We start from the raw sequence: 16,817 nt of genomic DNA, 5'->3' as shown, positions 1-16,817 counted from the left end.
GCATGTGAGAAGTAAAATCCTTGTTCCAAATAATATTCGTGACTTTTCACCCAAAGTGATAACAAATTGCGCTCACCAGATGGCCCTTGCCAGCAAGTGACCAAAAGACATGAAGTACCTCCTCGAATCCTGGAAACCTTTCAATTATCTTTTTCCAATCAATCGTTCACACGTATAGTGAACTTGGTCGAATTACCCCGGGAACAGCCAGATCAAATCTTAATTATCTATCCTCCGCTCCAATCTCCCACATCTGAAAATGAACCTCTGCCAAAAAGAGCCAGGGAAGGCAGATATATTGTAGTATTGTTTGTTTATTGTTAAAAAATGTCACTTACAATATTTCCAGCAGGGAAGTGCATCAGTATATCGGAAACACCTAGTGCGGTGGAAGTCCGTTCAGACAGCGCTATCTGACCAGCGGTGTATGCTATGCATTAGACAACCCCCCAGCAGAAATTATGTGAAGTGCGTGTCAGACCTAGCTTCTATGCATTCTGTGTTACAGCACGCGTCATCAGGAAGACTTTCTTTTTTAATAATTTGTCCACATACTGTATATAAAGTGAAGTCATTCACTAATATACGTTTATGCACGGCTTTGCATGCATACCCACTATTTGTATAAATCACTTTTGTATTTAAGTGTTCTTGCATAGCAAGACCACTTACTGTTATCTCACATATATATTATTATTCTTATTATAGCCAAATTTACCACCCTAACTCCTCCCACAGTTTTTACACTACATAGACAAGTAATATACCGAAACGTGTGGATTGTTCCCGAATGGTGTGCTATTGCTTTGTGGAACGGTTCGCCGAATGGTTCACGAAATATCGACGTTTTTGCGGCAAAATTAGTCCCATAGGAATGAATGGCGAAATGTTCAATGTCATTTAATTGGTGTGCTATTACTTTGTGGAACGTTTCGCCGAATGGTTCACAAAATATCGACGTTTTTGCGGCAAAATTGGTCCCATAGGAATGAATGGCGAAATGTTCAAAACTAGAGTGGGAGGTGACAAAAGCTGAAAAATCAGGACATGATTTCTAAACTGCCACCACTCCCTCATTTTCAAGCCCACCTACACAAATCTTATATCAAAACGTTCAGCTATCCCTGCTACCACTAAACATGTCCACGGCTAAGCCATAGTCCTGATAGTTTTCACAATATGACCATTTGTTTGTAACTCACGCCGTCCATTGACATTCATTGAAACTCTACTCTAGCCCCCTCCAAATTTGAAGGGCAATATCTAAACTGCGACTGCGCCTTCATTTTTAATATTTCAGAGACATACTATGCATCAAAATCTAGGTCTGGGTCTTGTGATTCTCACAATATAAAGCTCTTCACTGTAGGATTTATAGTTTTTAAAATACGACCGTTTGAAGTACTGCACAGTTATTACAGCTATCATGATCCTGTGTATTGTGTATTGAGCAGTGGTTGTGAAGCATAAACAGGGCATGAGCGTTGCCAGGAAACAGTGAATGTAAACACTGATTATCATCAAATTGATAGCACACCTTCACCTCCATTCAAGATGCTGAGACCCCCCAAATGCAAGTGGTCATACCTTCATCTGATAGGCTTGATAATGCTTGTAGACTACTGGTGGAGGCAAGAACACTTCACACAATTTCCCCAGAAATTGTAGCTTTTCTAGTTAATGATTGTATTGGGAGCGCCCTTTATCACAGTATTCACTCCTTATTAGTCTTCACTAATTTCAGGTGCAGCAACCCTTCTTTCCTTTTTCTTTCATTATTGGCGCCAGTTCCATTTATCTATTATTCATTGTGGGGTGATCTGAAGAGGGCTGTGCACAGGAGATGCCATTGCAATCTGACAGATTTGGAGTGTTTTTGCAAAGAAGAAATATTGCCAAGTCAAGATGTGCCATGCTGATAGACTCATACCCAAAAAGACTGAGTGCTGAAATAAAATCAAAAGGGACGTCAACAAAGTATTAGTTTAAGGGTGTGTACACTTATGCAACCATATTATTTTATTTTTTTATTTTTACTTCCCTCCACCTAAAAGATTTGTTTGTTGTTCAACTGAGTTGTACAGTTTATAGGTCACATTAAAGGTGGAAAAAGTTCTGAAAAGATTTATCTTTGTATCATTTTTTTTACATCACAGAAACCTGACATTTTAACAGGGGTGTGTAGACTTTTTATATTCACTGTAGGCGATCTTTACTTTGGAAAGTTTTTAATTAATCTTTGTCTAGTTGTGCTTGTTTTAATCAAATTGTTAATAAAATTTATTTTTTTATACATAATTTTTTGTGTATCTCTGGCCTATAAAGTCCAGTACCAATCCCTTCACTACTATATTCAATTAATGGGACATGGCACTTTGTTATAAATTTTTTTTGGTATCCACAGCCGCCACCCTGTGGTGATACCCTACAATCATCTATTTCAATTTTCAAGTCTTGCCACAGATTCTCAATTGGATTTAGGTCTGGACTTTGACTGGCTATTCTAGCACATGTATATACTTTTCTCTAAACCATTCCATTGTAGCTCTGGCTGTATGTTTAGGGTCATCTTCCTGCTGGAAGGTGAGCCTCCAACCAAGTCTCAAATCTTTTGCAGACTCTAACAAGTTTTCTTCTAATTTGCCCTGTATTTGACTCCATCCACCTTCCCATCTACTCTGACCAGCTTCCCTGTCCCTGCTGAAGGAAAGCATCTCCACAACATGATGCTGCCACCACCATGTGTTCAGGGTGGGGATAATGTGTTCACAGTGATGTGCAGTCTTAGTTTTCCACCACACATAGTGTTTTGCTTTTAGGCAAAAAAGTAAAATTTTGGTCTCATCTGACCAGAGCACCTTCTTCCACATGTTAGCTGTGTCCCCCACATGGCTTCTCGCAAACTGCAAATGGGACTTCTTATGGCTCTCTTTCAACAATGGCTTTCTTCTTGCCACTCTTCCATAAAGGCCAGATTTGTGAAGTGAGCGACTAATAGTTGTCATGTGGACAGATTCTCCCACCTGAGCTGTGCATCTCTGCAGCTCTTCCAGAGTTACCATGGTCCTCTTGGCTGCTTCCCTGATGAATGCTCTCCTTACCTGGCCTGTCAGTTTAGGTGGACGGCCATGTCTTGGTAGGTTTGCAGTTGTGTCATACTCTTTCCATTTTCGATGGATTGAACAGTGCTCCCCAAGATGTTCAAAGCTTGGGATATTTTTTTTTATAACCTAACCCTGCTTTAAACATCTCTACAACTTTATCCCTGACCTGTCTGGTTTGTTCCTTGACCTTCATGATGCTGTTTGTTTACTAAGGTTCTCTAACAAACCTCTAAGGGCTTCAAAGAACAGCTGTATTTATACTGAGATTAAATTACACACAGGTGGACTCTATTTACTAGTTAGGTGACGTCAGAAGGCAATTGGTTCCACTAGATTTTAGTTAGGGGTAGTAGAGTAAAGGGAGCTGAATACAAATGCATGCCACACTTTTCAGTTATTTATTTGTAAAAAAAAAATGAAAACCATTTATCATTTTCCTTCCACTTCACAATTATGTGCCACTTTGTGTTGGTCTATCACAGAAAAAAACAATAAATTACATTTACGTTTTTGGTTGTAACATAAAAAAATGTGGAAATACTTTTCCAAGGCACTGTAAACATTTTAGGACATACTATAAAGGCCAACAAACTAAAGTCCCATCAGCGATTACAACAAAACTTTCAGGGCACATTCACACTACAAATGGTCAGTTTTTCTCTGCAGATAATCACTGCTGCTGGCAGAGAGGGAGTGGTGCCTTGTGTTTTTTACATGGCAAGGCATTGTTTCCTGTTTTTTACTAAACTTTATGGAATATCACTTTGTTACATTCCATTCATTTCAATGTTCGATCGCCTATCTGAGCTGATCGACTGCATAAAAAAAACACAGGCTTGCATAAAGACCCACAAAGTGATGAGGAAAACTGCAGCAGTGTCTTCCGAATCGCTCTGCCCTGCAGGTGACAGCTGCAATGATATGTGAATGGGGCAAATATAAAAATTGTTTTCTGTGTGTCCTTGCAGAGAGCTGCATTTTTTTTTCTGCAGAAAAAGGTAGCTCTCTGCTATAGTGTCAGCGAGGCCTCACTTATCAAATCATTACCTGTTTCTATATCTGCAGTTAAAGCATGCCTAGTCTACAGAATTTGAATCTGGTCCAGTTACTGATTTTCTAAGAAGTCTGCACCAAGATACAAGTCAGATTTTTGGCATTCCCTGCAACAAAAAAATGCATTTATGGTGAAATACTCCCAAATGCAAATCATGTCTAAGGCTGGGTTTACACTGGTGTGACACGACAGCCGTCCTACTTTGGATCCGACTTTGCCCTGCGACTTGAAGCCGACATACGTCCGTCTTTCAATGAACAGGGATCCTACTTTGATCCCCGCCAATACCAGGCACTGTGTTTGGTATGAATCTTGAGGGGGAACTCCGCGACAAATTTTAAATAAAAAACCGGCATGGGTTCCCCCTCCAGGAGCATACCAGGCCCTTCGGTCTAATATGGATTTTAGGGGGAACCCCCTACGCCGAAAAAATGGTGTGGGGGTCCCCCCAAAATCTATACTAGACCCTTATCCGAGCACGCAGCCCGGCCAGTCAGGAAAAGGGGTGGGGACGAGTGAGCACCCCCCTCCTGAACCATACCAGACCACATGCCCTCAACATGGGGGGTGAGTGCTTTGGGGCAGGGGGGCACCCTGCGGCCCCCCCACCCCCCAAAGCACCTTGTCCCCATGTTGATGAGGACAAGGGCCTCTTCCCAACAACCCTGGCCGTTGGTTGTCGGGGTCTGCAGGCGGGGAGCTTATCGGAATCCGGGGGCCCCCCTTAATAAGGGAGCCCCAGATCCTGGCCCCCCACCCTATGTGAATGAGTATGGTGTACATCGTACCCCTAACCATTCACCTGGGGAAAAAAGTGTCAATAAAAAAAAACACACTAGACAAGTTTTTAAAGTAATTTGTTAGGCAGGTCCGGGGGTCTTCTTCCGACTTCGGGGGTCTCTTCCGACTTCTCCGCACTCTCTGGCCTCTTCTCTGTGCTCTCCGGTTCTTCTCCTGCTCTCCGGTGTCTTCTGCCGGGCTCCTCCGCTATCGTCTGCTCTTTTGCCCACTGTTTTGCTAGCGTTGGCCCGGTCTTCCCCGTCGTCTTCTTCCCTGGTCTCTTCTTCCAATGTTGACACGACGCTCTCTCCCGCTGTAATGCCGTGTGCGTGGTGTGCAACGGCTTATATAGGCATGGGGCGTGGTCTCTGGGTGATGTCACCCAGTGACCCCACCCCTTATGACCTCACCGCCACATCATGCCCCAGGCTGTGACGTCATAAGGGGTAGGGTCACCGGGTGACATCACCCGGTGACCACACCCCATGCCTATATAAGTCGTTGTGCACACGGCATTACAGCGGGAGAGAGCGTCGTGTCAACATCGGACAAAGAGAAGAGGGAAGAAGACGATGATGAAGACCAGGCCAACGCTAGCAAAAGAGCGGGCAAAAGAGCAGAAGATAGCGGAGGAACCCGGCATAAGAACCGGAGAGTGCGGAGAAGAGGCCAGAGAGCACGGAGAAGTCGGAAGAGACCCCCGAAGTCGGAAGAAGACCCCCGGAGCTGCCTAATTACTTTAAAAAAACCTAAAATCTTATAAACCTGTCTAGTGTGTTTTTTTAATGACACTTTTTTTCCCCAGGTGAATGGGTAGGGGTACGATGTACCCCATACTCATTCGCATAGGGTGGGGGGCCCGGATCTTATTAAAGGCGGCTCCCAGATTCCGATAAGCCCCCGCCCGCAGACCCCAATAACGAACGGCCAGGGTTGTCAGGAAGAGGCCCTTGTCCTCATCAACATGGGGACAAGGTGCTTTGGGGTGGGGGGGCCGCAGGGCGCTCCCCTGCCCCAAAGGACCCACCCCCATATTGAGGGCATGTGGCCTGGTATGGTTCGGGGGCGCTCACTCGCTCGTCCCCATCCCTTTTCCTGACCAGCCGGGCTGCATGTTCGGATAAGGGTCTGATATGGATTTTGGGGGGACCCCCACGACGTTTTTTCGGCATAAGGGGTTCCCCTTAAAATCCATATCAGACCGAAGGGCCTAGTATGCTCTTGGAGGGGGAACCCATGCTGGTTTTTCATTTAAAATTTGGCGCGAAGTTCCCCTCAAGATCATCAGAGCACAAGTGGCATGCCAAAGTTGGATCATGCAAGACGGCGATCCGACTTTTATCCAACTTCAGTGATAGTCAATAGGCTGAAGTAGGATCAAAGTCGGACCAAAGTAGTAAAGGAAGCATTTTCAAAGTCGGACCGACTTGTGTTGGACCAGTGAAGACGGCTCCCATAGGGAAACATTGATTTTCACACGTCATGCGGCATGAGCTCCCAATGTCGGAGCGTTTGTCGCACCAGTGTAAACCCAAGATAGACACCTGTTTAGTTTTGGTCCCTTTATACCCTCCTCTTCTAAATATTACCCAATACTAGAGATGTAAAATTTCCAGAAATGTTAAAGCCATGTGAAAAAAACAATTTTTTCCCCATGATTTTCCAGAACAAATGGACATTGTCAGAAAAAAAAAAAATTCAGCGTGGAGTAGTCTTACACATTAAAAGTAATTTTGTTACGCTGGGAAAGTGAAATGCAATGTATATAAAAGTATTATGCTTAAAATAATACAGCTTATTTACTAAATAAACTAAACTTGTTTTTTTAATTATATATTTTTTTACAAATGCAATAACAAGGACAGTATATATTAAGAACATTTCAACTTTACAAGAGACCAGGTACCCACCTTTCCCTCATAAGAATGTAAAAGCTTCCTGCCAATATGCATTTTCAGTTATTGAAAATGCTGATCCAGAAGCATATACAGTGCATCTGGAAAGTATTCACAGCGCTTCATTTTTCCACATTTTGTTATGTTACAGCCTTATTCCAAAATGAATTAAACTCATCATTTTCCTCAAAATTCTACAAACAATACCCCATAATGACAGCTTGAAAGAAGTTTGTTTGAAATCTTTTCACATTTATTAAAAAGAAAAAAATCACATGTACGTAAGTATTCACAGCCTTTGCCATAACACTCAAAATTGAGCTCAGGTGCATTCTGTTTCCACTGATCATCCTTGAGATGTTACTACAACTTGATTGGAGCCCACCTGTGGTAAATTTAGTTGATTGGACATGATTTAGAAAGGCACACACTTGTCTATATAAGGTCCTAACAGTGCATGTCAGAGCACAAACCAAGCCATAGAGTCCAAGGAATTGTCTGCAGACCTCCGACATAGGATTATATCGAGACACACATCTGGGGAAGGGTACAGAAAAATTTCTGCAGCATTGAAGATCCCAATGAGCACCGTGGCCTCTGTCATCCATAAATGGAAGAAGTTTGGAACCACCAAGACTCTAAATAGAGCTGGCCGCCCGGCCAAACTGAGCGATTGAGGGAAAAGGGCCTTAGGGATGTGACCAAGAACCCGATGGTCACTCTGATAGAGCTCCAGCATTTCCCTGTGGAGAGAGGAGAACCTTCCAGAAGAACAACCATCTCTGCAGCACTCCACCTATCATGTCTGTATGGTAGAGTGGCTAGACGGAAGCCACTCCTCAGTAAAAGGCACATGACACCCCTCCTGGAGTTTGCCAAAGGGCACCTGAAGGACTCTCAGACCATGAGAAACAAAATTCTCTGGTCTGATGAAACAAAGATTGAACTCTTTGGCCTGAATGGCAAGTGTCATGTCTGGAGGAAACCAGGCACCGCTCATCACCTGGCCAATAGTATCCTTACAGTAAAGCATAGTGGTGGTGGCATCATGCTGTGGGGATGTTTTTCAGACACAGGAACTGTGAGACTAGTCAGGATTGTGGGAAAGATGAATGCAGCAATGTACAGAGACATCCTTAATGAAAACCTGCTCCAGAGCACTCCAACAGGACAATGACCCTAAGCACACAGCCAAGATAACAAAGGAGTGGCTATGGGAAAACTCCTTGAGTGGCCCAGACTTGAACCTGATTGAACATCTCTGGAGAGACCTGAAAATGGCTGTGCACCAACGCTCCCCATCCAATCTGATGGAGCTTGAGAAGTCCTGCAAAGAAGAATGGGATAAACTGCTCAAAAATATGTGTGCCAAGCTTGTAGCATCATGCTCAAAAAGACTTGAGGCTGTAATTGGTGCAAAATGTGCTTCAACAAGTATTGAGCAAAGGCTGTGAATACTTATGTACATGGGATCTGCCATAAGTCTGTCTTGAGTGGACATATTTCCACTGACATCCGCCTGCCCATGTCAATGGATGACCCGCTCGGATCCGCCTGAAAAACGGATCTGAGTGGGCTTATCGTGCGAAAGGGGCCTAAGTCACCATATAAACTTTACAAAATGTATTTATACACCAAACATTACAAAATATAATCATACCAAATATTAAGATTAATACAGATGTGTGAATATTCGTATATCCTGCTGGTAATTGCAGCTGACATGTTTTGCAGTCCTCAGCCGTTTCATCAGTGGCACTGCAGGAATATCTGAAAAGTTGAAAGAAGATTTTGACAGTGCACACTGTCATAAATTGGCCCTAATAATTTGCAACGCTTTAAAATTGATGCTGTAAAGAGCTTACCACAACATCTAACATGAATATAACAACCACTAGTCTTTGCGAAGGTGTCATACAAGGGATCATGATACCACTCCCCCAGCAGGCCGAGGGGGAAGGTAAGTTGGACACTGAACCAGACAGAGGGGAGGCAGGGGCCACAGCTGGCCAAAGCACCACTACAAATTTGCAAAATGCGTTGACAAGCAATGTGTGGAGTAGTGGTTGGATCATAATCTGTCTTACAAATTATATATACACTGAATTCCTTACTGACTTAGGATCCTAACCTTCACAATTGTTGTATTGGGTATCTGTTGATCTTGTCTAACAATAGGGTGTTGTTTTAGTGTTGTATGTCATTTTAATTGATTTGTTAATAAAATAACCTTTTTTAATATTTTGCCTTGTGGTATGCCCACAAAGTCCGCCTTTTTTTTTTTTTGGTATATACTCTCAATTCCTACATATACTTACTGGATGTTGGCATGGTGTGGGGGTCTTCCCTTTCTACCTCCCTAAATCTGATTCCCACTTTGCAATGTATACGGGAGTAAATTGGTCAGGAGAGTGTGCCAGTGTCAGATAGGATTTAAATAATCTGTGTCAGATCAGGTAGGGAGCAGAGTTATTCAAAAGTGTACATGACAGCAGAGGGAGCTTTAATAGCTCTTGCTGTTTATTCTCTCTTTCCGTAGTGCAATATGCATCAAAAAGAAATTGTGAAACTGCATAATAATGTGTAGTATTTGTAGCTTTGATTAGTGCTTTGAAATGTATTGTAATAAAAGGTGTCCATATTGTCACACAACTATGTTAATGTTAAACGCACACACAAAAACGCTGTAATAATATGTATGCATAATTTTTATTTATTTTTTTAGACCGGTTTGTGGGATCAGAGGCAAAACTCTCATTATCAACTTACCAGGTAGCAAGAAAGGATCACAGGTAATTATGTTTTCAGTTGGTCAGTAAATGTTTACTCTTTGTTTGATGTGTACAGTATGACTAAAGTGAGGTACACACTATAAGAAAACCGGGTGAACGATCGTCCGATTTTCCTTATTGTTTCACAGCAAATCAGAACCGATGAATGAAAATTCTTACGACAAAGGCTTTTTCTTTTGTTGTTTCTGATCATGCGCAATCTTTCTTTTCTGATTTTTCTTGTACTAAAACAGTACACATTAAACGACAATCGCTCGTTCTGTTCCTGTAAGAGAAGAATTTTGGCATTTGTTCCTACAGAAAATTTGAAATGAAAATTCAGAGTCGGCTGTTGAAAGTTTTGTACACACTATACGAAAATCTTAGGAAAATTCTTTGGACAAAAAGGTTCACCCGATTTTCTTGTTGTGTGTTTTTACTCTGAAGAGTGGTGCCTTGTCAAATACTAACAGCAGCTATGCTAAATATTTCTTAACATGTAAAACTTTGTTTTGTATCACTGTTTTTTAATATATCAAAATGTAATGCTGTGGTTAAAGACTACACTCCTGTCCCTTTTTTGGGATCTTTATATATTCTTTTGTATTCTATTGAAATATCTTGCTCTCTTCATTTTATGACTTCTTGTATACTTATTGACACTGGCTGTGGAAATAGATCTTTCTTTCAATAATATCAAAACTTGTAAAAAGTTGTATGTTTCAGATACCGTGTATAATGCCTTATAATTATTACCTTGACTAAAAACTACCTATCGTGGATCTTGCAACGCCGTGTTTCCCAAACCATTTAGGGTGAAGTGAAACTCACCTGCCTGGTAACCCCTAAACTCCGGGGGTGACCTTGAGCTCCACAGCTTCAAAAAATATTACTATGCAGCTGCTGAAATATTACTCTATTTATGAAACCCCTCTTTGGTAGGTCTTGAGTTGATTGATTGTGATTCGCTCCTGGTAGCCAATCTTTTATGGCTTAAATCTGCAGGGCAATCGCCAAACCAATCACAAAGCACTTTCTCACTCTCTGGGACAGTCATAAACTGTAATCCAGCCTTCTCTACACTCATGCACTACTGCTATCTTTCTTTAAAAACGCATTGTTCTACCCAGCTGTAAAATCACATTATAAGGGCAAACTGAATACAATTATTGTTCTTATTCAGGTTGAGGTGCATCTTAGAATCATTTAATATTTTAGAATTGTTGCTTATGTAGAGAAACTACTATTTATATGGATGTATATAATTTTGTTTTCCAAATTATACATTTTATTAGGTTTTCAAATGAGTACTGGTGTTAAAAATGTTTTATGGTTCATGTTCAGTGAAATTGCCTGGAGGTGGTTTCTTAATACAGCAGATGCCTTATAAAAGTATAATTATCTAATGCAATCTTTGAGCACAATGAAAAATCATTTTATTAGTTACTTTTCTTAAAGCAAAAGGAATGTCCGCGATATTTGCCTCTCTTTCAACAGTCTGACGTCCCTTACCAACATCTTCTACTCAACTTCATCCTGGTGGCAGGCTGCAGCCTTCTTCATTGGCCAGCACAGGATGAAATCACTCCTGCGCATGCACAGGAGTTGTGTCATTGAAACACACAGGCTCTGTGCAAGAATGTAAACTGCACAGCTCAGTGCACCTTCTAAAGAAGACTGCGAGCAAACAGTTGGGTTTACTTTATTGCAGAAGAGACATCCCAGCACGTCCAACAGATGCTTGATTGGACTGAGATCCATACACAACAAATTGAGATGCACTGTGTGTTCTGATACCTTTCTGTCAGATCCAGAATTCACTTTTTCAGCAATTTGAGCTACAGTAACTATTTGATCATACTTCATTGGGCAGCCTTCTCTCCCCATGGGCATTAATGAGCCATGGCCATTCATGAGCCTGTCACTGGTTCACTGGTTTTCCTTCCATGGACCACTTCTGGTAGGTCTCTACCACTGCTAGCCGGGAAGAGCTGGAGTTTTGGCATTGCTCTGACCCAGTTGTCTAGCCATTACAATTTGGCTGTTGTCAAATCCTTACACTTGCCCAATTTGTTTTGCTTTTAACACATTAGGTCCCTTTCACATGGACGGACCGTTCAGGTCCGCCTGTCAGTTTTTTAGGTGGACCTGAACGGACGCTCCATGCAGGTCTATGGAGCAACGGATGTCAGCGGTGGCCATGTCAGACGTATGGCGATACGTTCGCATCCGTCCTAGCGGATCGGATGAGATCTGATGAAAATGGACATGCTGTCCGCTTTCGTTTGATCCCTCCATAGGAATCAGCGGCGCTCTGACAGGCCCGTCGCCGCTCAGTGAGCCGAGACGGACCTGTCATCTGCCGGCTCAGCAGAGATCAACGGAGAGATCTCCTGCTGAGCTGGCGGACTCTGCTGAGCGGATCCGCCTTGTGTGAATGAGGCCTTAACTTCAGAGACAAAATCTTACTGCCTAATATATCCCACCTACTTCCAGGTGCCATTGTCACAAGATAATCAATGTTATTCACTTTACCTGTCAGTGGTCATAATATTATGGCTGATTTGTGTAAAGCTGGCCATAAATTATGCAATTTTCTTGTTCAATTTCCTTTAGAGTTAACATCAATAATGTAGTGCAGTGGTCTGCATGATTGCATACAAATTGAAAATGCTTGCACTATATTACCAAAATCATTGGGGAGCCTGCCTTTACACGCACATGAACTTTAATGGCATACCAGTCTTAGTCTGTAAGGTTCAATATTTAGTTGGCCAGCCCTTTGCCGCTTTAACTGCTTCAATTCTTCTGGGAAGGCTGTCCACAAGGTTTAGGAGTGTGTCTATGGGAATGCTTGACCACTTGCTCATCCATGCCTTTATGGACCTTGTTTGTGCACTGGTGAGCAGTCATGTTGGAACAGGAAGGGGCCATTCCCAAACTGTTCTCACAAACTTGGGAGCATGATATTGTCCAATATGTCTTGGTATGCTGATGCCTTAAGAGTTCCCTTCAGTGGAACTAAGGGGCCAAGCCCAACCCCTGAAAAACCACCCCACACCATAATCCCCCCTCCACCAAATGATTTGGACCAGTTCACAAAGCAAGGTCTATAAAGACTTGAATTAGCGAATCCTGACCTCAATCTGATAGGACACCTTTGGGATGAATTAGAGCGGAGACTGTGAGCCAGGCCTTCTCATCCACATCAGTGCCTGACATCACAAATGTGCTTCTGGTAGAATGGGCAAGCATTCCCATGGACACACTACTAAACTTTGTCGACAGCCTTTCCAGAAGAATTGAAGCTGTTATAGCTGCAAAGGGTGGGCCAACTCAATATTGAACCCTACGGATTAAGACTGGGATGCAGTTGAAGTTCATGTGCGTGTAAAGGCAGGCATCCCAATACTTTTGGTAAAATAGTGTAGTTTTATAGAGTAAATCTAAAGAAAAAACTGCACAAGAAAACTGTATGGCCAGCCTTTATTTATGTGATTCTGCACTGCTTGCCCTACTATAATAATTTTATGTGTGCAAAAAAAGGTAACTAGTGGCTCCTGTGCAGAAATTATGCTTGCCCCCTAAACTAATTAATGATCATTACATAGTAGGTGAGGTTGAAAAAAGACACAAGTCCATCAAGTCCAACCTATGTGTGTGATTATATGTCAGTATTACCTTGTATATCCCTGTATGTTGTGGTCGTTCAGGTGCTTATCTATTCGTTTTTTGAAACTATCGATGCTCCCCGCTGAGACCACCGCCTGTGGAAGGGAATTCCACATTCTTGCCACTCATACAGTAAAGAACCCTCTACGTAGTTTAAGGTTAAACCTCTTTTCTTCTAATTTTAATGAGCGGCCACATGTCTTGTTAAACTCCCTTCCGCGAAAAAGTTTTATCTCTATTGTGGGGTAACCAGTACAGTATTTATAAATTGAAATCATATCCCCTCTCAAGCGTCTCTTCTCCAGAGAGAATAAGTTCAGTGCTGGCAACCTTTTCTCATAACTAATGTCCTCCAGACCCTTTATTAGCTTTGTTGCCCTTCTTTGCACTCGCTCTATTTCAGTACATCCCTCCTGAGGACTGGTGCCCAGAACTGGACAGCATACTCTAGGTGCAGCCGGACCAGAGTCTTGTAGAGCGGGAGAATTATCGTTTTATCTCTGGAGTTGATACCCTTTTTAATGCATGCCAATATTCTGTTCTCTTTGTTAACAGCAGCTTGGCATTGCATGCTATTGCTGAGCCTATCATCTACTAGGACCCACAGATCCTCTTCCATCCTAGATTCCCCCAGAGGTTCTCCCCCCCCTCATTTGCCATGTAGTTGCCCACCCCATTAATTTGTTCAGATCTTTTTGCAAGGTTTCCACATCCTGCGGAGAAGTTATTGCCCTGCTTAGCTTAGTATCATCCACAAATACAGGCGATTGAACTGTTTACCCCATCCTCCAAGTCATTTATGAACAAATTAAATAGGATTGGTTCCAGCACAGAACCCTGGGGGGACCCCACTACCCACCTCTGACCATTCCAAGTACTCCCCCATTTATCATGAACCTCTGAACTCGCCCTTGTAGCCAGTTTTCAATCCATGTACTCACCCTATGGTCTATGCCAACAGACCTTATACAGGAAAGGTCATTATTTGTGCTAATATATATTGTTTTCAGCAGAGAGGGCGATGAGAGCTGAAAAAAATCTCATTACGTGGCTTAAAATAAGTACTTTATTGGCAGATAACGCATGCATTTTTATTATGTTAATTTGGAGCATTTTTTGTGACATAAAAAATGGGGAGAAATTAAGACTTTCAACATTTAAATGCCCTAAACAATATGTTTGTGTATTGAACATTTTTGGAAGAAAATGATCAGGGGATAAAACAAGGGAATTTAAACAACTCCTTTTTGTCAATCTGAATCTAATATGTCCTGCCATATAATCATTGCACGGCAAATTATATCACAAAGCACTGCACATCATATTGTAATGTGTCATTAAAGCCGATTTTATATATAAGGTTGCAAGAACATTTTACACTGTAATGACTAATTACATGAATTAGTGGTTAGGCTAAATAACCCTGTTACATTGATTTTCGGTGCAGAATCCCTTTATATTAGTAGTCAGTGTAAACCATCATGGATTATTGCTGCCTTAGATTGGTAGTTAGTAAGGACCCCCCAGGTTTTCAATACTATGTCTCTCAAATGCAGAGCAGGTTTGTCAAAGAACATAAGACATATTTCTGATGAGCAACAGTCCAGTATACTCGATAACATGCTCAAAGTATCCCTTTCGTCAGCTCAGAAACTCAGCTTTTTATTATACCTCACATGTATCGCACTCCTTATAATTTGCATAAGTGGCAGAGAAGAGATAGCCCACTATGCCCCAGGTGTAAGGTGGACAATGGTACTTTCCTTCACATGCTATGGAAGTGCCCAAAGTTGATAAGATATTGAACCGAAGTGATAGGTTCTATTAATAGAATATGGAATCTCACACTTAGGCTTGAATCTAAAGGGTCAATTCACTAAGCTTTACTTTGACTAAGCTTGACACTTAGGGGTCAATTCACTAAGCTTTACGTAGCCTACTTTACATAGCCTAATTTGACCGCCGGCCACAGAAAAACAGAAAACATGGCAAAATGCCGCCGCGATTTTACTGTGTTTTTTTCGCGTTTTGCAGCCAGCGGTCAAAGTGTTCCTATCCTGAATGCGATTCTTCTGCATTCAAGAGAGAGAAGTTGAAGCTCCCCTAACTGCAGCAGCTCCCAAACCCTGCTAAAAGCCTATGCGTACATGGACACATAAGCTTTTATGGAGTAGAGTTTAGGATCTTTGGCAAAAAAATGCCAAAAGCTCCTAAACTGGCGTTTAGGAGCTGTAGTGTACATGAAGCCATAGGCTTTTAGCAGAGTTTAAGAGCTGCTTCGGTTATGTAAGGTTCAACATTCCTCTCCTGAACATGGAACAATTGCGTTCAGGATAGGAACGTTTTGACCGCCGGCTGTGGGAAAAGATAAAACGCAGCAAAGCAGGAGGTTGAGCCTGTGTATGTAGTGAGCAGATACGTTTGCCCTATGTACCTGTATAATTACATACTGAATATAGCATCTTGATTTATAAAATTTAGCACACATCAGTAAGGTTATTTAGAGCAAGCTGATATACCGTATTTTACATGTTTATTAACGCACATTTCCTTAAGAGGTTCCTGTTCACATATGATGTTCGCTTTTGTTTTTTTATTTTCATCTGCTTGCAACTTGTTACATTGTCATCTTTCAGTTTTTTTTTTTTAATGAAGCAGACTTTTTGTATTTTTATATTTCTGTTTAATATAGGCAGAGTTATGAAAAACATGATTGCTAACAAAGTATGTTAAAACTTCATACATTTTCCTTTGATGCCTTACCTATTTTTCCCCATAGCGTACACGATTGATAGGAGAACTGTGACATTAATGAAGCTTTTGTTTCCTATGGGCTGAAATATAAATGAGGACTTGCTAGTCAATAAATCATCTCTCAGTTATACAAAATATCTGATTTTGCCTGTAGTAAGAAATACACTAATTACGTTTTTTCAAAGCATTCCTTATGACTTAAAAATACTGTTTTATTCCAGACATCTTTTACGTAAAAAAAAGTGTTCCTTGTGATATCAAACATTAAAATTTCACCATTTCTAATTAAAATTTACATGTATATTGTGAAGCCTAGAGAGAAACATTACCTTTTAAACAATATAGGTAAAAATAATTAAAACGGTGTCTCTATTGAAATATTGCTGCCTTAATTTGATACAAGAGCAGAACTATTGCTATGCAGCAGCTCTCTATAATTGTATCTTTGTGCTGAGTTGCTACTTCAGGTTTTGTTAGTTGTGACAGTGCAAGGCCCTGCACTGTGGAAATGGAGTGACACAGGGGTCGCATGTTTGCATGGTGCGTGGCTTAAGAGTATTTATTATGAGTGGAGAAAACTGGCTTTTTGGTTTTCTCTGGGTTTTGTAATCCCTGGTCATGAAGTTTGAAGGTTTCAAAGTGTCTTGGGTAGGGCAAAGCCTACAATGCTGTGTCTAGATCTTATTGGAGACCTACAGGTTGTGGGAGTGTGCAGGTGTTCACACTAGTTATAAGCAAGGCTTAGGCATAGCTCAGGGCTCTAGCCAGGAGGGAGGTTTGCTCTCCT

At 41.6% G+C, this 16,817-nt stretch overlaps 1 protein-coding gene across 27 annotated transcripts in view; it reads left to right on the top strand.

The window, feature by feature from the left end:
• Window positions 1–16,817, top strand: part of GPHN (gephyrin) — an 877,053-nt gene that overhangs the window by 491,868 nt on the left and 368,368 nt on the right. For all 27 annotated transcript variants that reach the window (XM_073610658.1, XM_073610659.1, XM_073610665.1 and 24 more), the window contains exon 6: window positions 9,559–9,625. In XM_073610658.1, coding sequence (XP_073466759.1) covers window positions 9,559–9,625 — 67 coding nt within the window. The remainder of the gene's footprint in view (window positions 1–9,558; window positions 9,626–16,817) is intronic.

This window comes from Aquarana catesbeiana, linkage group LG13, assembly GCF_042186555.1.
Source record: "Aquarana catesbeiana isolate 2022-GZ linkage group LG13, ASM4218655v1, whole genome shotgun sequence".
Lineage (NCBI taxonomy): Eukaryota > Metazoa > Chordata > Amphibia > Anura > Ranidae > Aquarana > Aquarana catesbeiana.
Note: the sequence above shows the minus strand (reverse complement) of the source record. Positions and strands in the feature narration are given on the sequence as shown.